This window comes from Plectropomus leopardus, chromosome 21 (genome assembly GCF_026936395.1).
Source record: "Plectropomus leopardus strain MGB_pleo_1.0 chromosome 21, ASM2693639v1, whole genome shotgun sequence".
NCBI classification, from domain to species: domain Eukaryota; kingdom Metazoa; phylum Chordata; class Actinopteri; order Perciformes; family Serranidae; genus Plectropomus; species Plectropomus leopardus.
In genome coordinates, this window is record NC_142196.1 from 11,727,837 (window position 1) to 11,752,118 (window position 24,282).

Below are 24,282 nucleotides of genomic sequence, written 5' to 3' on the forward strand. Positions count from 1 at the left end.
TCTATATGTCTTTCTCCTACTGTCGGAAACTTGTTTTTCCATTTTATTCTTGACTGTGATGTTTTGTACTCAAATTTGTAGTGAAATAATTCAGAACACGTTTCCTTTTTAGATCGCAAATATGTTGGGGATTTCAGGAGTTTTTTTATTGGACAAACAAGAGAGTTATTCATCCAGGGGCCTAATTGGTTACACTGGCTTCCAATTAATAGTTAAATCTAAAAGCAGGCTGATTTGGCTGCATCCCTGATCAAGACTCACTTAATTATTCTTCCTCTCTAACGGTTAAATATAGGCCGGTGTTGGTTGCAGGGTAATCGGACCCAGGGTCTGTGGTTAGCTCGAGCTCACCGGCCGGCTTTAATGTTCCGACCGACCCACATCAAAGAGAGTCCCACCAGGCTGCCAAAATCACACACCCTCCACAGCCTGACCCACTCCCTGTGTGTGTGTGTGTGTGTGTGTGTGTGTGTGTGTGTGTGTGTGTGTGTGTGTGTGTGTGTGTGTGTGTGTGTTTGTGCGCGCGCGCGCGCACAAACAAGGCAGTGGAAGGTGACTGCGAAAGTTTTTGCTCTGTGCGTCCTCTGGTAGCGATTAAGTTGATGGTTAAGAGAGTCCCTGCCGCAGAACCCTCTCCTCTGTCTCTTGTTTTTCTCTCTCTCACACACACACACACACTTGCACATGACAACTCACATGCAAACACATGCAGTCACTGTCTCACTCACTTGATCAATGGCGCACATCCACACAAACACACTCGAGCACGCGCAATGGCGCGGGCACTCCCGTACACACTCGTGCGGTGTGTAACTGTCAGGGTCAGTCAGAGGGCAGACGCTGTGCTGATGTATTGAGAGAGCTCGTCTGGGAATGTCCTCAGTGTGGAAACACATTCCCCGTATGCGCGCACGCACACACACACAAACGCACACACACCACAGATCTAACCGACTAAAAGGGGAAAGGAGTGAAAAAAAACACTGATGAGGCCCAGATGATCACCCCCTCCTTTCCTCTCTCTTTTTCTCTTTCTTCACCCACTCTTCACCCTCATTCCTCCCTCTCGTTCCCTCTCTCTGTTCATTGTCTCTCGTTTCTTGTGTCCTATCTAGCTACAGGTAGACTGCCCCCTAGAGGTTAGTTAAAATGCTGGTTTAGTAATGTCATGATCAAGCGCTAGCTGATCAGTATCCTCCTTTTTTGTTGGGGGAGTTTATTTTGCTTTAACAGGCTAATATAAAATCATTTCTTGCAAACATCATATCAAGCAATATCAAACAAATTAAGGTTGAAGTAATGAAGTTTTGTTTATTTTATTTACATCAGCTTACCCTGATTATTTCCTGAATATGTCATCAGAGATGTGCATGATAATGATCACTAAATTGGTGTTGTTTCTAACCTACATTTTTGTTTAAATCACATGAGATAATCTTAAAATAAATCTATTAATGATATAAATCAAAAGCTACAGTACATTATTATAGCAATAATATATAATAAAAAATGTACACTGAACCTGTTACATCAAAACAGCCTGCTTTCGATCAAAGCAATAGTAGATCTAATTTTTACATACAGTACATACAATGCAGTGAGGGAATGAAGGCAGACAATAACAAAAGAGATGAAAAGATGTTTTTTCCCTTCTGCTTTTTGAGATTTTTTTTATTCTTTCTTTTTAGACATTGTCCTGACCTTGCAGTATGTGAGATCTTCGAGAGCTTATTTTTCTCTCTCTGTATTTCTGTTTTGACCCCTCTCCCTCCCCTTCTTGTCTCACTCTTCTGTGAAACATGCTGTTCGATTTGTGCTGTTTGCTTTTCCTTGGCATCGAACAAAAGTCAAGTATAGAGAAAAGATAAAGCAGTGATGAAAGACTTTCGAACCCACTACACACAACATTTACACACAAACGCGCACACACATGCTATCCTTCCCCTTCCCCTCTATACGAAGGTGGGGTGAATTAAAATACAAAGATGGACGCTGCAGCACCAGCAGTGAAAATTGCAATTTCTGCAGCCCGGGCTCTCTTGGCTGACAGGAGATATTTCATCCCCGTTGTCACCAACGTATTAATAAAACATCAGGAGCAGAGTGCAGTCTCTCTCTCTCCCATTCACACACAAACACACACATGTGCAAGGACGCACACATACACCTTGAAATAGTCTGTGCATACACATGTGCAAACAGCGCTCACACACATGTGCAAATGCAAAAATACAACAGCATTCATGAATACGAACGCACACAAGCACAATTTTCCTCCTCAATCACATGCCAGCATCTGCCATGAAAATTTCATGCTGTATATAATGTCCACTTAATGTGTTAGCGCTTAAAGCAACGGCGCCAGCACTTAGTCTGTGTGTCTGTCTGTGTCTTTGCATGTGTGTGTGTGTCTTTGGTTGTGTTCGTGCACCCCGCTGTATGTGAAGGGGTTAATCATATCATGTTTCCGAGGGGGGTTCTGCAGACCCCTTGTGCTCATCATACAATGGCCAAAGTGATTGTATGCAAATGTAAGCTGACCTCAGTGCACCCTTTGCCTGATTTCTATGAATATGACTCTGTGTGTGTGTGTGCGTGCGTGTGTGTGTGTTATAAAATATGGTTATTAAGGCAGTGCAGGATTGATGAGCGCAGCTCTTTTACGCACACTCACACAAACACACTTGCACACAGACGCATACACCAGTTTCATTCTCTGGCAGAGTGAGGGGTTTGTGGTGAAAGAGACCCCCCCTCCCCCCGTTTAGAAGACATGAAATTTTTAACGGTTTTGCTCCGTGTGTGTGTGAATATGATACCGTGTGTGTATGATTTGACACCCGTGTGCAAGTGTTTCTGTTTGATTTTGCATTTGTGTGTGCTACCCTGAGATGGTGCAGGGACCCTACTATATGCGTGTATATGTTTTGTGTGTGTGTGTGTGTGTGTGTGTGTGTGTGTGTGTGTGTGTGTGTGTGTGCCTGGTTATCTGGCCTCTCTCAGACTGCTCAAAATTCATTACAAAGTGACATCAGCCCAGCCGGAGACAAATGATGGCTGGATGAAAGGGAGCGCTGGGGCTCGGCTAGGATTAGTGTTAGCTTGCGCTGGCGACACATATACACACTCGAACGTACACACGCACACACACGGAGCACGCACACACTCACACACACACTTTAATCCACTGGCAGAACACTGCAGATACACAGAATTATCAAACAAGGGGCTGAACTCTCAGAGATGGGCAGGCTAATCTGCTAATAGTACAGGACTGCACGTGTGTGTGTGTTGGTTTGTGTGTGTGTGTGTGTGTGCACGCACGCACATTTTTTACAGAGGTTACAAAAATGCATAGACACAGTGTCTATATATAGTAAGGTAGAGTACACACTTTTTGCATTAGTTTTTTTTTTTTTACTTTTACTAAATATATTGGTTAAATGTGGGCTATACGATACACTTAATATTGGTCTCTATTTTTTTGAAGTGGTATTAATAAAGTAGTTTTTTCAAGCAATTTTAATTTTTTTACAATTGAAATTAAAATAAAATTTAAATTAATATTTTCGTCTGTGCTGAAATATGAACATTTCTTTAACCTGAAATAATAATCAAAATATATTGAGGAAAAAACAATTTTAAAAAAATGTAACATTTATTTGAAATATTGTATATATATAATATATTGATTAGAAAATATTATGACAAGTAAATATCATTATGGCTTTTTAAAGAAAATACATTTTAATACTTTTTTTTTCAGTCAAGGGGTATCAAAATAACTGAAATAGTGTCTGTGTAGGACATATTTTGTTGTCACACAGCTTCCCTGCTTTCAGGCAGTATGTATTATGTTTCACCCATTAGAAGTGGCACTGCTGGGCTATTTCAACAGAACATGTGTTTAAGTCACTAGAAGCATTATTTGCTAGCGAGATAAACTGTACATTAGAGTAAACCTGACCTCTGTGTAGAAAAAGGAGGTTTTATGAGGATTAACTGAACATGTACAAGTACGAATATTTTTTAAATGACTAATATGATCTAGCAATATCTAATATCTGATAAACAGTGGAAAGCTTTCTCTTCTCAGGGCTTGTGCCCCTTCAAGGGAATACTTTTTTTAGGAAGCATCATGGGTAATGTAGTCATTTTTTTATGTGCATTTTCAGAAGAGAGTGCTGAGGATGGTGAGAGACCTCCTCGCTCTTCCTCCAGGCCGGGACTCAACCTCACTGACCGAGACTTGACTGACAGCAGGAGAACTGACCGTAAGTACACACATACACACACACACACACACACACACGCACCGTAAGCTTCCCTTCTTTTCTAAGTTATCGTTCATCTCTCCCTCTCTCGCCTTCAGATAAGGTTCTAACATGTGTGTGTAACATGTGAATGCTGCTGACTAGCCTCCATGTGACCTGCTTTAATCGTTTCCATCTGACAGAAAGAGAAAAAGAGAAAGAGAGAGACAGGGAGAGAGTGGGGAAGAAAGAGAGAGAAAAAAAAACGGAGAGAAAGAGAGAGGGATAAGTTGAGTGTTGTGGATATTACCAGGCTATGTCCAGGCCCCAGATTATTTTTTAATCAAATCAGTTTGCGTGCTTGTAATTTATAAGCGCCTTGCATTAATCTTTTCTCGTTCTTGTGCCCTCTCCGATGACATATTAATTTTTCATAAGCGCAGGATTAGATGGGGGGGCCTGTGTATATGTTTTTCTAATATTGCGCCGCATCCTTGCAACCCTTAAATTAGTTTTTTTTTTCCTGCACACTCCCTTCATTTTTCTTTCTCTCCTATTTTTTTTCCCCTGGCTCAATCCATCCCTTAATTGTTGTCCAATCTGTGACCCCATCAGCAGGCATTACCTCAGATAGAAAAAAGAGCACAAGATAGAAAGAGCTGCTTATTCATTTGTAAGAATGGCTATGCTGTAAGCAGGGAGGGGCTACAATCTGTACAAGACGGCTTGATGTTTTTGTTATTTTGGGGTGAGGTAGGAGCACATAATGCCTCTGCTGCGAGGCTGTGGTCGGGATAGCCCTGGCTTTGTTAGATTTGATTTACCCAAATAAGAATTCATATGGTCTTTTTATGTATGAGATGGAAATCCATGGCTGGGGATGAATATTGCATGGGGTCTCTCTTTCCTTTTTTTCTCTGTCATTGCATGGGGTTCTCTCTCTCATTCTTTCTCCCTCTACTAATGTCTCTTCTCTCTTACACCCCCTCCCCAACTCACACACACCTTCTAGCTCCCGCCCTCTATCCATCTCAAACTCCCTCCCCACCTCCTCTTCCTAGCATGCCATACCTAGCTCCATAATGTGAGGCTCAATGAGGCAGAAGGAGAGCTGAGTGAGGCTGGGCCCTATTAGTTTAGCTAGTCATCTATCTTTCAGCTCTATCTCTCTGACAGGTCTGTCTGACGGACTGGCGGGGAACCACCATCCATGCATTTACCGCCGCATATTACCGCCAGCGTCATTTAACACCACCGCACACATGCAAAAAAGTGTCCAGGTCCCTCCTACTTTAAAGCGTGCTTACGTATGTGCGTGTCCCCGAGTGTAGTTTATCAGATGTCAGGAGTCTGTTTAATAAAGCAGAGCTGTATGCTTTTTTTTGTGAATAATTTGTTCTAGGAATCGCCTTGGGGTCGGCTGCAAGTTTGGCTAGGAAGCCAGATGTAATATTGCTAGTGGGGTTTTTGGTGTTTTATTTTGCAATTGGATTAAAGGAGGTTTCAGAAAGTCAAATGCCAGAAAATGCAAAAGGGAGCCTGGTGTGTCAGTGTGTTGTTATGCTAGGGTTATCATCAGAGACAGGGCCTTGTTTTTCTCTTTTTCCAGCTTAAAGTAGTAAGATTTAGCATCTCCATCCTCAGCCCCAAATCTCTGGCAAGCTTGAAATGTTTAGAACTGTGCATGAGAGTGTGTGTGTGTGTGTGTGTGTGTGTGTGTGTGTGTGTGTGTGTGTGTGTGTGTGTGTGTGTGTGTGTGTGTGTGTGTGTGTGTCCATATGGAGATCTCCAGGGAAGGGATTACAGTGTGACCAAGTGAGCAGTGTGTTTGCGCACTTCATCTCCAAGACCAAGATCCTTTAAACAAAGAGGGGCAGATAGACAGAGAGAGGGGAAGAGAGAGACAGAGACACAGGGGGGAGGGGCAAGGAAAGACAGAAAGAGCTTTTTTTCCCTTGCTTCATTTACATTGTCTTTTATAATCCCATGTCACTTTAGATTAATTATAATCCATGTTACATTTTCCATGCAAATGTCCCCGATGTGGATTACTTCCAGATAGCTTTGTGCTGTGTGTGTAGATGGCGCATGTCGCCACCATGGCTCAGGGGCCCACTTCTTATAAATAACCAACTAAACAAAGGCCCTGGCATGGAAATGAGCCTGTCAGGCAGCCCAAGGAAATTACAGATCTCTCTACCTGCTTCAAATTAGCAAAGAAATTACTCATTGTTCCTACAGTCAGATGTTATGTATTAATTTTCGTGTATGATTTTGAATTGTGCAGATAAGGACGAGAAACACGTGCGAACAAGATCTGATGTTAAATATTCCATATTAGCTTTTTCACATTCAGAATATTTTGCTTTTTTGTATTTGCATGCATCTTGCAAATTTGCCCAACTGGAGATGGGGAGCTGTGTTTGTTTTCCGTCTCTCTAAGATTAAAATATATTAAAGATATTAGCATGTTTAATTACAAGCCTGCAGCAATTCTTTTGAGCATGTATGTGTTTTTTGTGCAGTGACAGCTTGTTGAACGTCTCAGACGATTTGTCAAATGTGACAAGGCCATGCTCATATTTATCTCTCATTACAACACACGCTGGAGATGGAAGAGAAAGGAGGGCGAGTCATTAAAAAACACAAACTACAAGACAGCAGCTGTTTAACAGCCTCTCTCCATCTGACTATGTCTCTGCCTCTCTACATCTCACTCCTTCCCAGTCTCTCCCTCCCTCTCCCTACATCCCTCCGGCTAGATCTGGGCCTGCTGAGTGCTTCAGTGGGAGTTTGGGGTTCAGAGTGTGTTGCTGTAATGTTATCAGGTGACCGGGGGTCAGCCTAATGCGTAACCTCGGAGCAGTAGGCCAGTAAATCATGCTGGCCAGCCCTCCCTGGCCTGTTTTGGCCAGCTCTCCCTCCTAGATTTACTACTCCGTAACCTTAGCCAGTCTGCCAGGGCTCAGGACAGCTAAATTGAATACTAAATCCAAGCTGCCGCCACCCAGCCTGCTCCTTCTTAATTGACAGCCTCCCACCCCCCACCTCCCCACTCTCCGCTCTATGTTTGTGGGGCCTTTTTTTATTTTCATGAAATGAAATGTCAGGAATGGAATCTAATTGTTTTGCAGCTTGTAAAAGAGAGAAAAAAAGATTGCACTAGGTACGGTTTGATTGTTTTGAAAGCCCCGCTTCAAGATGTAGTTGATTTCATATAAAGTCATAGTTGGGGAGATATAAGGATTCAATGATATGCTTGTTTGTGTGAAAATCTCATTTGCTTGGTTCGGTTTGCACAAAATGTCTCACCCTTTCCGACACAAAAGGGCAGATTCTAAAATAGATCCGCGGGAAAAGCATTAGCTGTGATGGTATTGCCGGTCCTCTTGCCTTTTGAGGAACAATTTGGGACAGAAATATCCTGAGGTATTTAGAGCTATGGGCTTCTCTGTCCCTCTCTATCATTTTATTCTCGTTCTCTACATTTCTCGGCCTCTCCCTCCGTTGCTCTGTACTTCTCTCCATTTGAGCGCCCACTTGCGTGTATATAAGCGTGTGTGTACGCAGCTCCCTAAACACCATTGACAGTTGCAAATAAAGATGGGTGGTGAGTGTGCCGCTCTCTCCCCCTGCAATGCAAAGGGGGTTGAGTGTCATAAATCACCTTTTGATTTATCTAATCAAGCAAGGTCCTGCTGCATGCAGACATTTGTCATTGGTGGAGGGGGGGAGGACGGTGTCAGGTTTATTCTGCCCCTCCGCTTCACTGGGCTGCAGCTGGTGGAGCCCACCTAAAGATGAAGGGATAGAGGGAAGGTGGGAAAGGAGGGGAAAGAACAGGGAGGAGGGAAAAGGACACAGTCATTAAGTGTGGGGCACAGAGACAAAGGAAAATGAGAGGAGAGGCTCCTGTCTTGTCCTCAATCCTGCTCTCTCACATTATTTCATTCTAATTATTTTAACACTATTGAAGGCAAGAATATAAAGCTGGTTAAAAACTAAAGACAGAGCGATATTAAAATGTTCTCTCATAAATTTGTAGATAGTCTTTGGAATGGGCTTTTCGTTGTTTTTATTTGTGTTGCAGGTGATTATATCCTTGGAGGACACTCTACAATTTTGAATGCAATTCTATGCCTCAAAACAACTTTATTATTCACTCACGGGGCTTGGCATTTAAAGCGCCTAAGTGGCCATAGAGAGAACTGCTCTCTCAACATTCAAGGTTAACCAACTGTTTTTTTTTCTCCACGTGAGTGTCATAAGTGTTGATGAAAGCGCGAGGTCGAAGACAAATCTAAACCAGAAGGACAGATCTTCATGTTGCACGAACACGCACACATACACACTATACACAAACATACATTTACATTCAATATGACAGTAATCAATGGTGATCTGTGGGCTCTTTCCCCCCGCCGCATTGTAAATGTGTTTGCGGCCCCTTGTCTGACAATCGCCTCATCTCCTTTTGCAGGGGATGTAATTTAGTTGCAAATTGACTGGAAGACGGAGGCAAAAATTGAAAGTTGAAATTAGAAATGGTCATAATAAATATGGGAGGCGGGGCGGAGGCTTTGGGAAAGGTCAGGTGATATGACAGGTGCTTCCAGGCTGGACCCATCCTGGCCAATGGAGTGTCAGAGGCCTGTCATGAAGCACATAATACGCACACATACATGCACATAGACACGCACACAAGCCCTGCAGGGGCCATCACAAGCAGTGGAAGACGAGATTACCTCGCTATTCTGAGCTGCAGAGCAATTCTCGGATGTTCTTGGAAATTCACATTGTGCCCTTGTGATTTTTTTTTCTCTCCCCTCTCTCTCTCTCTCTCTCTCTGTCTCTTTCTTCCTTTCTTCCTCCCTCCCTCTCCCTCTTGTCACTTTCCTTGACAGGCCAATATTTCAGGCTCCAGATATAGGGGATTACAAATAAAATAAGTGGAACGCCTACTTAATGCAACAGAATTAAAATGCATGAACGGGCCGGAGGAATTGATATGCGCCCAATACAAACACGAGCCACAGAATAATATGAAATACAAAATGTTTTTTTTTTCAACCCCCTCTCCATGTATCAGTGCTTTGATTTCCCTTTTTTTCCATTTGTGCATCTAGCGTGAAGCGTTGATTCGCAAGAGTGAGGCTCACATATTGCCTTGAGTGACCAGACGAGGGAGGGGAGGCAAGAGAAGGGGGGCTGGTGGTGGTGGTGATGGCTTAGGGAGAGAGGGAGGAAGAGAGTAAGGGGGGGGAGGGAAGGAGGGAGGGAGAGTTGCTGTTGCTGTGTCTTTGTGTTGTGCCGAGTGGGTAAATTGCAGTGGCAGAGTATAGCAGGGCCTGCATGGCTTGTATCTCAGGATGAGGCTAATGAAAGATTTATCAGTGGCTGCAGCATTTACTAAATACAACCAGAGGCTGATCTCTCCACATTGAGCCCTGCTGTTAACGTCACACACGCTTACACGCGCACGCACAAACACACACACACACAGGCAGCGCTGCTACTGTACCACCAGCCGTGACCAAGCCCCGAAAATTTAGCATCTTGTACAGACAGAGAAGTTGTTGAGGCAGCTGGGGGAATGTATATGAACTAATGAAGTGTATAATATTACCATAACATTTAATGTATGTCGTGCTGTGATAATGAGCCTGCCCGAGTTTTCTCCATTTCACGTGTCCTCAGGGCAGAAACACGTCAGTGTGTATGAATGTGAATAATGCAGTCCATGCTTGTATCCATGCTTAGGTTTTCGGTGTCAAATCATTTTTTAAATCATCACCTATGTCCCAGTGAATATTCATTGGGTGGACATGTTTGTCTTATTCATCCATTATATGTTTATTAGTAGGCATTTGACCACTTTGTGATCTAACACAGCCACAAAATGTCAGACATTTCAATTTATTCACTCAATTGTGTTCAATTGTGCATTTTATGTTCTAGACAATTTTCCCATTTCTCATACACTATGTATGTGTGATCTATGGGATGCTATATATCAATTTGACATGGCCCTGTTACTTATTCTCTTTCAACTTGTTCAACTTAAATATGTCATTCTACTCCAACACTTATACCAAAAAGCTCCATATAAAAACACAACAATAATAATCTACTGTTTAACCATCAATCATTCTGGAATTTACAGCTTTGTTGTATTTTTAAATTGTTGCTGTAATTTTTAATATTTCACATTCTGACTCTGTCTCTTTTTTCCCTCTCTTTCTCCCTCCACCGACTGCCAGGAGTGAACGCCACATCCAAAGAGGTTACCGGACCGAACACTATGGTAAAACATTCCCTCCTGCCAGATCGACAAATCGAAAGTCCGCCCAAAAGGCCAAAGTCTGCTGAGGGGAAGACCTCTGCCAATGAGCAGGTAACGGCTTGCAGATTATCAAAATAAAACGTTCCTGTTGTGCTACAATGGCAATAATCTTGAAAATGTCACTGATGTAGTTCCTTGCAACTCAAAGACAACTGACCAAGGACCTCTAGCTGTTTTCACCCTTCCAAAGAAAATACATCAGTAGGTTATGGAGCTTTGTATCTACGGAGAGTATGTACAGTATATGGTGATTCATGTTCCAAATAAATTGTTACAGGTTAGATACAGAAAGCTCATAGTTAATGAGGCAGGTTCTCCTTTATAAGCACTAATGAAATCTAACCTTCACTGTCACTGTGGGATGAGCTAATGGGAAGATACTTATGAACGGCAAGAAGGAGAAATGCTAAGCTAAGCATTTAGCAATTGCTGGCGCCAGCTTTCTATCAAAGGGTTAAACACAGCCCACCATTCCCTCCCTGACAGAGCTTTTTAGCATCAAGCACAGTAGGCCAGTCTTTGTGTTCTTAAGTGGAATACCTGCACTAGCCTTAGGCCTCCCTCCCTGCTCCTTTCCCCCTTTTTGCATCTCTTTAAATTATATGTGTTTTTAAATTAGATTATGAAGTATTAGCTCGTCTGGTTCTGGGCCCTGCAAGGAGGGAGGACTTAGTCATTTCAGAAATGGATTCTATTAAGACAGGTGGTGGGGAGGCAGCTATGTTCAGAGTACTCCCTGTAATGAGGGCAAGGCGTAGCTTGGGAGAGTACACACCTTTGTCATCTGTAATACTGATTAGAAATTCTGGCCAATCGTGTTTTCTGCTAATAAAATTGCACGAGTTGAGAGACTTAAGTGAATTACATGAAACATCTACATTTTCTGTGTTAAGGTGGGCATGGGGGTTGGTGGGAAGAAGTGAATGTGGTGGGATGAGGTGAGTGGGCAGTGAGGAACAGGAAATCCCTGTAAAAATTTAATTTAATTTTGCAGATGTGCAGTTATTTTCAGCTCTAACAGTGCCAGAGAAATGGTTCTTGCATGATCCTTGTTTGTTTTTTAAGTTATGTCTGACTTCTTTCATGAGGCAGGCAGTGGAAAGCCAGCTACATTAATGGTTCTGTTGAGCAAGAATGATACTCGGTAAGAAGTACATCTTGTGCAAAAAAGTAATGCCTGCTCTTGGTTTAATTTTAACACTGCACAGGATGTTCTTTTTCTTCACTGCCAATGAGATTCTTATCAAACCATCTTGTATTTTTTTTTAATTTTTTTTTTTTTAGGTTCAGCAATGCCCATACTGCAACTACAGCAGTAAAGATGCCAACCGTATGCAGCTCCATGTGATGTCCCAGCATTCCATGCAGCCAGTGATTCGCTGCCCACTGTGCCAGGATGTCCTGAGCAACAAGATTCACCTGCAGCTGCATCTCACCCACCTTCATAGTGTGGCTCCTGACTGTGTGGAAAAGCTGATTATGACTGTATGTAGAAATAATGATTACAAAGATTTGTGTGAGAGTGTGTGTGTGCATGTGTGTGGGTGTGTGTCAGCAAAAATGTGTTTGTGCAAATTTGCAAAATCTTTTAAAATGGAAACTTTTCAAGCTTAAAAATGTCACTTAAAATCAACCATTTCTTATGTGTTTTAGACATCTACAAAAAAAAAATATAGGTGCTTTTTTATCACTCATCTTAAAAAGTTTACATGTGATGAAAAATGAAAAATATTTTTGTCAGGACTATCCAGCCCTCCATCTGGTCTCCTGTGTAGTTCAGAGCAAGGGCTGAAACCGCAAGATTCCTATAAAACATTTTGCATGCATTTGTTTTTTTCTATTAAACAATATTGCCATAACCTTGGTAATTGTAGTCCACTGAGAAGAGCAAATTCTATCTTTGGAATAAGATTTGTTTTAAATAAGCCATTTCAAACACTTCCACAACATATTATATCATTACTTACAAGTGTATATAATAATGAAGACATTTCTTTGGTTTTGATAGGTTGTTGGTCCTGACACAGCAACACCAAATAATATAATGCACCCCCAAACTGGACAAGACAAAGGTCTGGCTTTAATGGATTCCTCTACCTCTCTTACTGATGGGTCAGGAAAGTCTCAAGGTGAGCAGAATTCAGTACTTTATTTGTTTTCCTCCAATCATAATTTGTTGCCCAAGTGATAAAAAAGTTTGAATTTAATATATGAATATACACATTTAATTATTAGGTTTGTTTTATTATTTGTCATTAATCAGAAAAATAATGAGTAAATGATGCAGCGTATTTTATTTCAAATTTTCCACATGTAGGACACATCTCAAAGGATGAGCTGGCCTGTCAAGACAAGAATGAATTGGACCTGCAGGGTGAGGAACTCAAGCCCCCAAAGGAAGCCTCAGAGGCACCAGGCTGGAAGAGAGCCAGCGGGTTAGGACACGATAGCAAGTCCCCTGACACCCTACAGGACCATCTCAGTGAGCTCCAAAGGCTTCAGCAGCAACAACAGCAGCTCTCTGTATCTGATCGTCATGTCTACAAATATCGTTGCAACCATTGCAGCCTGGCCTTTAAGACAATGCAGAAGCTTCAGATACATTCCCAGTACCATGCCATCAGAGCAGCGACTATGTGCAGCCTTTGCCAGCGTAGCTTCAGGACATTCCTGGCCCTCAGGAAGCACTTGGAAAATGGACATCCTGAACTTAGTGAAGCTGAGGTGCAGCAACTCATTGGAAATCTCCCACTAAATGGAGATATTACTGAGAGTGAGGCCAGGGCCTTGGAGGAAGCCCAGGCCTTTGACAATGACTTGGACAAAGATGATGACTTGGACCAGGAAGAGAAGCCCAGTCCTACGGGAAGTGACAGTAGCTCTCTGCTAGATGACATGGGAGCAGAACCAAAACGGACCTTACCATTTCGAAAAGGGCCCAACTTCACAATGGAGAAATTTTTGGACCCATCTCGGCCTTACAAGTGCACAGTATGTAAGGAGTCCTTCACCCAGAAGAACATCTTACTAGTCCACTATAATTCAGTTTCCCACCTGCATAAGTTGAAGAAAGTTCTTCAAGAGGCATCAAGTCCAGTTCCACAAGAGACAAGCAACAGCATTGACAACAAACCATTCAAATGCAATATTTGCAATGTTGCCTACAGCCAAAGCTCAACACTTGAAATTCATATGAGGTCAGTGCTCCACCAGACCAAAGCCAGAACAGCCAAAACCGAAATGAGCGGCAGTAGTACTAGTGGTCCAGTGCCTGCAAAGAGCCCAGCGCCAAGCACACAAGGGAACAACAGCAACTCAGACAGTGCTAGAAGTGGAACTCCCTCTGCTAACAAAGAAAACACTGTGGAACCCAAAGAAGCTAATAGCAGCAACAACACAAAAGAAACAGCAACTACTGACCATGTTTCAGCACAAGCAAGCAGCCACCAGTCAGTGCAGTCCTCAGCCCAACTGCAACTGCAGCTTCAACATGAACTCCAGCAACAGGCTGCCTTCTTCCAGCCTCAGTTCCTCAATCCAGCTTTCTTTCCCCATTTTCCAATGACCCCAGAAGCACTGCTGCAATTTCAACAGCCACAGTTCCTCTTTCCCTTTTACATCCCAGGAGCAGAGTTCAACCTCAGCCCAGAACTTGCGCTACACTCAGCAGCAGCTTTTGGAATGCCTGGCCTCACTGGATCATTCCTAGAGGACCTGAAGCAGCAGATGCAACAGCAACACCAGCTGCAGCAGGCTCAGGCCCAGCAACAGGCTCAGCAGCAACAGCAGCAGCAGCAACAGCAGCAAGCTTCACAGACACAGTCGCAAATTCAGCAACAGAAAAACCAGCAACTGCAGAACCACAAATCCAAAATGGAGCCCAGCACTGTGTCAGTTTCAGAAATTCAGATGTCAAGAGAGGCAGAGGACCAACTAGAAAAACAGGAAAACAGAGCAAAGATTGAAAATGCAGGTGATGCATTAAGTGATGGAGGAAAAGACAACAAAGACCCTAGAAAATCAAAGTTCCCAGAGCCATTGATTCCTCCTCCACGTATTGTGTCAGGAGCAAGGGGCAATGCAGCCAAAGCACTGCTAGAGAATTTTGGATTTGAACTAGTCATCCAGTACAATGAAAACAGACAAAAAAATCAAAAGAAAAACAAAGATGGAGTGGAACAAGTGGAAATGAACACTGATAAGCTTGAGTGTGGGATGTGCGGAAAACTCTTCTCCAATATGCTTATTCTCAAAAGCCACCAGGAACATGTGCACAGTCATTTTTTCCCATATGTGGAGCTGGAAAAGTTTGCCCAGCAGTACAGAGAGGCCTATGACAAACTCTATCCAATAAACCCTGCTTCCCCTGAGACTCCACCACCTCCACCGCCACCACCACCTCCTCCTCCGCCCCCTCCTACCCAAGCCCCAGTTACAGCTCCTCAGCCTCCTTCTACATCAATGGCCAAGCCCCAAACCCCAGTCCCTTCACCAGTTCCTGTACCCCATCAGACCCCACACCAACCTACTCACCAGGCACCACCACCTCAGCCACCACCTCCACCTCCACCACCTACTGCCCCTGCTGCACCTCCCCAAGTGCAGCTCCCTGTTCCCTTGGATTTGCCCCTTTTTCCACCTCTAATGATGCAGTCCGTCCAGCACCCAGGCCTGCCCCCTCAACTTGCCCTCCAGCTGCCCACTATGGACTCTCTTTCCACAGACCTTACACAGCTCTGCCAGCAACAATTAGGTCTTGATCCAAACTTCCTCCGCCAGTCCCAGTTTAAGCGACCACGCACCCGTATCACAGATGACCAGCTTAAGATCCTCCGTGCCAACTTTGACATCAACAATTCTCCCAATGAAGAACAAATTCAGGAGATGTCAGAGAAGTCTGGCTTGCCCCAAAAAGTCATAAAGCACTGGTTCCGTAACACTCTCTTCAAAGAGAGACAACGGAGTAAGGACTCTCCCTATAATTTTAATATTCCTCCCATTACTACATTGGAGGATATTCGAATGGAGCCCCAACTCAGTGCACACGAATACTACAGAACTGACTCATCCTTTAACAAGAGGTCCTCCCGGACCAGATTCACTGATTACCAGTTGAGGGTACTTCAAGATTTCTTTGACACTAATGCCTATCCAAAGGATGATGAGATTGAGCAACTTTCCACAGTACTCAACTTACCAACCCGGGTCATTGTGGTATGGTTCCAAAATGCCCGCCAGAAAGCTCGCAAGAGCTATGAAAACCAGGCAGATTCCAAAGATAATGAGAAAAAAGAGCTGACCAATGAGCGATACATCAGAACCAGTAACATGCAGTACCAGTGCAAAAAGTGCAACATAGTGTTCCCACGGATTTTTGACCTTATCACTCACCAGAAAAAGATGTGTTATAAGGATGAAGATGAGGAGATTACCGAGGACAACACCTGTGAGGAATACATAGATACTGTTGAGCAAGGTCCAGCAAAGACTACCCAAGTACCTTCAGAGCCTCTCAAACTGTCCCAAGGAACTGCCAGCAGCTCTGGCTCAAGCTCCCCTGTGATGGCCTCTCCTCGTGCCAGCATGGGGAAAACTTCCCCCAAACCAGACAATGCTCATGAAACTGAACCTAAACAAACTGAGACTGCACCCTCACCTGTGATCAAGTCACTACCTGAACCCAGACCATCAAAGGCTTGCACCCCTCAGCCCCCTCCTCACAAAGCACCCCAGCCACCAATGTCAAGGCCCCATTCCCAGCCACAGGCAGCTGCAGTGCCCTCCAGTCCCCTCTCCCTGGCCCTTTCCTCACTCACAAACAGCCTCCCCCACCAGATGCTTCAGTACCAGTGTGACCAGTGTAAGATTGCATTCCCCACTGTGGAGCTATGGCAGGAGCACCAGCACATGCATTTCCTGGCTGCCCAAAACCAATTCCTTCACTCTCAGTTCCTCGAAAGACCCATTGACATGCCCTATATGATATTTGACCCAAACAACCCTCTTATGGCTAGCCAGCTGTTATCTGGAGGCCTCTCCCAAATCCCTTCTCAGGGTAGCTCTGGTTTGGCCTCTGCTGCAGGCTCTGGGGCAATGAAGAGAAAACTTGATGATAAGGACGAAAGTGCTAATGATAAAGATGGTGGAAACAGTAGTGAAGAGCAACACCGAGATAAACGTTTGAGAACCACTATCACACCAGAACAACTGGAGATTCTCTATGATAAATATCTACTTGACTCTAACCCTACAAGGAAGATGTTGGACCACATTGCACGAGAGGTTGGCTTGAAAAAGAGAGTTGTGCAAGTTTGGTTCCAAAACACTCGTGCAAGAGAGAGAAAAGGGCAGTTCAGGGCTATAGGGCCCTCCCAGTCCCACAAGAAATGTCCCTTTTGCAGAGCACTGTTCAAGGCTAAATCTGCTCTAGATAGCCATATACGATCCAGACACTGGCATGATGCTAAGCAGGCAGGCTTTAGCTTGCCACCAAGCCCAATGATGAATCAAGACAATGAAAGAGGTGAAAGCCCAAATAAGTATAATTTCTTTGATTACCCACAGCTGCCTACCAAGACTGAGCCAAATGAGTATGAGCTGCCTGCTGCATCCTCAACCCCAGTCAAACCATCTGAGGCACAATTAAAAAACTTCGTTAGCCCTTCATCCTTAAAAGCTGAAAACTGTGATGAAATTGAAGGGCCTAATGTTAATTCAGCAGAAGCCTCGTCTTATGATTTCGGTAAGGTGGACTTTGATGAGACGTCATCTATTAATACGGCCATTAGCGATGCCACAACTGGAGATGAGGGTAATAACAATGAGGTAGAGAGCCTCACAGCCAATGGAGGCGACAAGTTAAATGACAACAAGAGTGGCCTGGCATCAAATTCTGATGGTGGCAATGAAAGGTTCCAATTCAGCATGGTGAGCCCTGCCCTCAGCTTCTCTGGAAAGGACTGTGAATCTTACTTTAGCTCCAGAGATGATGAAATGGATGACTTCAATGACAGGAGTGAATCATCAAGCCTCGCTGATCCCAGTTCCCCAAGTCCCTTTGGGGCAGGAAACCCCTTCAGCAAGTCCGGGAAAGGCAGCAATGCTGGGGACAGGCCAGGCCACAAAAGATTCAGGACCCAGATGAGTAACCTGCAACTCAAAGTCCTCAAAGCGTGTTTTAGTGACTACCGCACTCCTACAATGCAAGAGTGTGAGATGCTTGGCAATGAGATTGGACTCCCTAAGCGTGTTGTTCAGGTGTGGTTCCAGAATGCCCGTGCTAAAGAAAAGAAATTCAAGATTAACATTGGAAAGCCATTCATGATAAGTCAAGGCTCACCAGAGGGGCCCAGGCCTGAGTGTACTTTGTGTGGTGTAAAGTACACTGCCCGGATGTCCATCCGAGACCACATCTTCTCCAAACAGCACATCACCAAAGTGCAAGAAACCCTGGGAAACCAGGTAGATAGAGAAAAGGACTACCTAGCACCAACCACTGTCCGTCAACTGATGGCCCAGCAAGAGCTGGACCGCATGAAGAAAGCTGGTGAGGGACTCAGCCTGCCTGGCCAGCAGCAACAGACTGCAGTGGACAACAACAATGCACTTCATGGCCTCAGCCTACCCTCAGGCTACCCAGGGTTATCTGGCCTTCCGCCAGTGCTACTTCCTGGGGTCAATGGGCCATCATCACTTCCTGTTTTCCCACCCAACACACCTGGTGAGTTAGTATGACAAACAGTGAACAAAGTTAAATAGACTAGAAGCTTTATGAACTGAGCTTGATCATGCACTATTTTATTCTACTATACTACTGTTTATTCTGTATCACAGTGGTGTTTGTCAAAAAGTCTTATTTTTTAAAACTATTTTAAAATCAAAAATGGTGGGAGTTAGTGCATGCACAATGTCATCATCAGAGTTGAAGTGCTAATTGATAATTCATAGATTTTTTACAACAAATGTATCTATATCATGGCTTTTTTGTTTGTGTTGTTTGTTTTTCCCCTTATTGTAGGTTTGGTATATTTATATTATAATATATTGGCAGATTGAAATTATCATAAAGCGCATGTGACAGTTTTGATCCATAACAAAATCTTATCAAGAAAGACTCAGCCAGTGAAAAATTAAGCATCTTTATCTTGTCATACAAACAAATTTCCATAGTGATTTGGGGTTGAATATCTAAATATTGAATATTTCCATATTTATATACCACTGTATTTCAGCTTTAGCGTCTCCCGGTGCTGGCATGCTTGGGTTCCCTACACCAGCCACCCCCTCTCCTGCCATGTCTCTCAGCACTACCCCAACCAAGACTCTTCTGCAGACTCCTCCTCCTCCTCCTCAACCTCCTCTTCCTCCTCCTGTTCCCTCCACACCTTTGGCAGCAGTAAATCATACAGAGCAGCAAGGTAAAGATTCAGAGAGAGACAGCAGCAAGAAGCCAGGAGACAAGCCACCTCAGATGAAGGTGAAGGACAGAGAGAACGAGAGCGGCTCACGCCCTGAGACCCCCAGCATGGCCAAGAAAAGGGAGAAACCATGTCCAGCTCCAGGGAAACCAGGAAGTGAGACTCAACTAGACGCCACACAACTTCAGGCACTTCAGAATGCTCTTGCCGCAAGTGATCCAAGCTCTTTCTTGGGGGGGCAGTTCCTGCCCTACTTTCTACCTGGATTTCCCAACTGCTTCTCTCCCCAGCTTCCTAGAGGGGTCCAAGCAGGGGGCTACTTCCCACCATTGTGTGGAATGGAGAGCCTGTTTCCGTATGGCCCAGCAGCAGTCCCACAAGCTGCCATGGCCGCTGGTCTCTCTCCGACTGCCCTCCTGCAGCAGTACCAGCAGTCCCTCCAGGATTCACTGCAGAAGCAACAACAGCAGCAGCAGCAGCAGCAGAAACAACTCGAGCAACAGCAGAAACAACAACAGAAGCAGCAGCAGAAAACAACCCCCATGAAGACACCCCAGAGCATACAGAGCACCACCAACAACTCTTTCAAACCAAAAGAAGCTATAGATGCTAAGGATAACACCAACAAAGGCTCTTCAAAAGAAAGCACAAAAGAAGAACCGAAAACAGATACCAAAAGTACCATGGATTTTCCAGACGCTTTTATTGTACCGTCCGTCAAGCATGAGTTTATATGCAGGAAGTGCCAGATGATTTTTGCTGACGAAGATTCTGTGGTGCGTCATCAGAAGTCCTTCTGTTACTTCGGACATCCTTTTACTGACCCGCAAGAGACAGTGCTTCGAAAGGCAGTGAGCAACTACACTTGTGTTGCCTGCAATGTGGTTGTTAACGGGAATGAAGCACTTGGCCAACACCTTCAGTCGAGCTTGCACAAAGAGAAAACAATCAAACAAGCAATGAGAAATGCCAAAGAGCATACTAGATTATTACCTCACTCTGTCTGCTCCCCTACTCCTAACACCACATCTACCTCGCAGTCTGCAGCTTCTTCTAATAACACCTTTCCTCATCTCTCTCACTTGTCCATGAAGTCCTGGCCAAATGTCCTTTTCCAGGCCACCACAGCCCGGAAAGCTGCTTCCTCCTCCCCGTCTGCCTCTCCTCCTCCCCCCCTCTCCTCACCTTCAACGGTTACCTCAACTTCCTGCAGCACCTCAGGGGTTCCAACCTCACTACCCACCGAGAGTTGTTCAGATGAGTCTGACAATGAGCTAAGCCAGAAGCTGGATGACTTAGATAACGCGTTGGAAGTCAAGGCTAAGTCGGCCTCTGGCCTAGACGCGAGCTTCAGTAGTATCAGAATGGATATGTTCAGTGTGTAGGAGTGACAAAAGGATCCCTTGCTTAAAGAAAAAAATAAGACTTTTTAAACTGCAGTTCCAAAGTTTCTCTTAACCCAAAAAATTACAGTACCAAATGATTGACTCAGGATTGTTTTTCCCATATTGATATGCTGGCAAGATATTGATTGATTTTTGTTATGGACAGAACTGTTGCAGATGCTTGACTGAGCTTATATTGTATACAAAAACATGGAGTAGGAAAAAATCCCACAGGCTCCCTTGGGGGGGCTTGTTTCAAGCCAAAAACTCTCACGATAGCAAATTGCACCTCAGCTGGATTGTTTTCCAAATGCTAGCATGTACTGTATGGGATGACGATCCAGAACCCTCAAAGAGAATCTCTCTTAGTTTAGATAGGTGTAATTCAGTAGCTTTAAATTCTCAGGTCAGAACATAACATTTCTCATTTGTTAAAGCAGCAACAAGCCTGGGTACACTTGGCTTATAACCAAAACATGTCAAGCTTTATCGGACGCATTTCCTTGATGTGTATAGAGTACCAAGAGACAATATTACTGTTAAAGTGGACAATGTGCATATCCTTTTAGTTTTGCCCTACAAAGACAGTATGGTTTTGCCACTGAGGGAATTTAGAATGGTGAAGTAAATGTGTATGATGCCCCTGTGTTTGCCAGTTTGTATTACAACAAGCTGTATCTATTTCCCAACCCCTTTTTTCTTGTAGTATATACTAATCTGTGCCAACTCTTACCTTCTCACTTTTACCTCTGCTCACACCCTTTTCTGAAGAGGTAATAACTCTAGTTTTGATAGACTCTCTCGGATTATGTGAATATAACATTTTTCATTTGTGAATTGCTGTACTGTTACGGTACCTGCTTGTGTCTGGACTATAGTGCACTTATTTTGTTTTTATTTGTCTTTTTATTATTTGAGTAGGCCATTTGTTAATTTAATAGAATTTTTCTGTTTGTATGTATGTTTGTGTTTTAATTATTATTTGTGTCTATTGCAGCAGCATATTGGTCCATATTTGTTACAGGAGTGATGCCTAACAATCTAGAGACCTATTTAACAATTGGTGCATCCATGAAAGCAGTACTGTATACTTGAAACTGTTAAGGTACAAGTTGGTCACAATGTTAAAAAATGGTATGATCATTTACGTTTGCAATTATGCTGCTTTAAAAGGGGGACAACAGCATTTTTGTTGTATATTAAAAACATTTTCATGTACTTGTAGGACTTAAAACAGTGTTACACCTAGGCGCTGCCATTTAGTGCATAGGTTGACGTCCTCCCAATTATTCTCTGGGCACTTCTGATGATCTACAGTTAAAGTCAACTTTTTAATTTCTCCACATTTAGTGATTTCAACATTGCAAAGTATTACCTTACAAAGTTTTGCTGCTACTGTGTAATGTTATTTTGCTTGCCATAAATTCTCTCAACTTTCTACCAGACAAAATACTGATCCATTAATTGCTTTGCTTTGCTTTTTTTTTTTTTTAATTTTATATTATTTTGTTATTTTGCTGTGGAACTAAGAATGTGAAAGCTGTCAAAGGGTGTTCAATTTTTTACGAATCACTTTCTAGTTTGGTAATTGAAACCAATGTGATTCATTCCAAAGTAACAGAAGGCTATTTGTATGAAAGAAAAAGGCTTGTGAACAAAGAAAGCTAAGCTGTTGTACATATTCGTAGTTGGCTGTGCATGGTACAAATTTATTAATATGAAGAAATGCAAAAATGTATTGCTTTTGGTATTTCCTATTCTGAGATGAGCAAGTAGCATGTAATGCAACTGTTTGACAGGTTAAATCAAATCATGCTTAGTTATTGTTTCAAACAATGAAATCAAGTAACATTTCCTCTTCTGTTTTATTATTGTAAAGGTGGGTTTTTTTTGTTTGTTTGGTTTTTTTTTCAAAACTTTTAAAGCAAACTGTCAGTTTTTCATTTTCTGCGTGAGCTTTTTAATTGTCATTGTTTGGATTTTTAGTATTTTAACATTTACTTTAATCCTGAAGACACTTTTCGATTGTGTTTCATAAGAGACATCCTGGCCTCCCAAGGTGCAATTCTGCCATTGTACAAACATGAGCGACTGTCCTGATTCCAAAGGCTTTCACAACTCTGGCTTTTTGCCTTTCCCCACTCTGTGGCTCAGCATTATAAGACTGAACTGTCAGCTAGCATCATGTGCTAAGATGCTAGCATCAGACAGGACGCTTTCCACACCAAGGACTGGTAAAAGCTAACAAACCAACAAAAAGGATGGTCCAACAATATAACTGTACATAGATATTGCAACTGCACAGCAGCCAAAAAGAAAAAAAAAAAGAACTTTTTAAAAAAAAATGGATGGATTGTGTCATGTTTATGGGGACAGCCTTCAAAAGGTTGAAATTGGAATTGTTCTTCTGGATGTCAAAGGGATTTTCATGGCGCAATCATATCCTACACAATATGTACTCTTCAACATCTGGGTTACATAGGAAATGCACCCTGAGGTTTTAATAAGAAGAAGCCCCTATGGCTAAAACTTTAAATAAACTAAACCAAAAATGTTATTGATGTTTTATATATAGAGAGTAGTCGCATTAGTTTTTGTTACTGTACTGTTTGAGGTCTCAACTGTACCGTATCACGGTAATAACATGGTTTTGAAACCTTTTTTTTATTTTGTCACAGACCTGTTGTCATAGTTGAAATGACGTTTATTGTAGATGGTATTTGAACAACTTCTGGAAATAGTTCATCAAGTATGTTTGTTGCTCATTGTTGTGATACATTAAAAACTGTATCTGCAAACCAGTTTGGGCTCATCCAACATTCTTTATATAGTTTTTACTATTTCATGTTCTAATCAGCTATTTATGTTATTATGAAGTTTCATTAGCTTCTGTTTCATCCATATAATTGACTGGAAATTGATTAGCAATATGTCAGTAATTTAGAATATAAGTTTATGTCTATTACTGTAAATGACAGTTGGTAAAATGCCATTTTTATTTTTAAAGTATTTTTTGTAACAGTCTCCTCCCAGTGTTTCCATTTTGTTTTATTGTTGGCACCTCTGTCACAAAGACATCCATAACGCTTTCCATTTTCCTCAGAGCCTCGCAGCAACACAGGGAACACTGCATTTTGTTTTCCACAGTTACTTTAGTTGTTCCACCATATGCCATATTTTGCTACAGGGGATATTAACATAGCTGAGGGTTATGAGTTGCACCCCTATTTATTGAAGGTAGTAAAATAATAACACAGAGGCTCCATAATCTGAACCAAGAGGGCAAACTTTATATAGCCTTCGACGTCGTTGATGGCACTGGGTTACAGCTTCCCTTCTTCCGTTCATACTTTTCACAATAACAGCCTTAGACATAAACACTGAATTCATTTTGAGTGTTTTGCTTAATGGCAAGTCAACAAATCGCTTAAAACAACTTTAAAGAACTTAAATTGATAGTCTCTGGTTACTGCTGATTCCTACTGATAGCTACCAGGGAGAACAAAGTGCTATCCTCTTCCTGTGTTGGTTGTGCAATGGTTGACATATTTCCTTTGGGCCATAAATCAAGCCTATATTTTTCCAGGAGATCCAGGGGCGTGTCTAGGGGGTGGCCTAGAAATCTGATTCCTGAAATCTGATTAGCCACCCCAGGTGCCACCCTGTTATTATTGGCTTATTATTGGCTATATGCCCAGTCAGTTTGAACTGTTTGATGTGTAAACTGAATTTTCATTTATAGGTGCAGTTCAGTCTTAAACTTGACAGGCAGGAATGGATCAGAATAATGTCTAGCCTGCCAAAAAGCCACAGAAGAGGAAGATCTGTTTTGATCTGGAGCAGAGCTGTGTTTTACATTTGTGTGGTGTCACTCTGCTGTGTTG

General features: G+C 42.8%; 1 protein-coding gene across 4 annotated transcripts in view; it reads left to right on the forward strand.

Annotated features, from left to right (window-relative positions):
- Positions 1 to 23,199, forward strand: part of zfhx4 (zinc finger homeobox 4) — a 95,949-nt gene extending 72,750 nt beyond the window's left edge. For all 4 annotated transcript variants that reach the window (XM_088072327.1, XM_088072325.1, XM_042510918.2 and 1 more), the window contains exons 7-12: positions 4,176 to 4,274; positions 10,514 to 10,647; positions 11,881 to 12,081; positions 12,605 to 12,725; positions 12,914 to 18,316; positions 18,828 to 23,199. In XM_088072327.1, the coding sequence (XP_087928453.1) occupies positions 4,176 to 4,274; positions 10,514 to 10,647; positions 11,881 to 12,081; positions 12,605 to 12,725; positions 12,914 to 18,316; positions 18,828 to 20,398 (7,529 nt within the window). In that variant the 3' untranslated portion in view covers positions 20,399 to 23,199. The remainder of the gene's footprint in view (positions 1 to 4,175; positions 4,275 to 10,513; positions 10,648 to 11,880; positions 12,082 to 12,604; positions 12,726 to 12,913; positions 18,317 to 18,827) is intronic.
- The last annotated feature ends 1,083 nt before the right edge of the window (positions 23,200 to 24,282 follow it).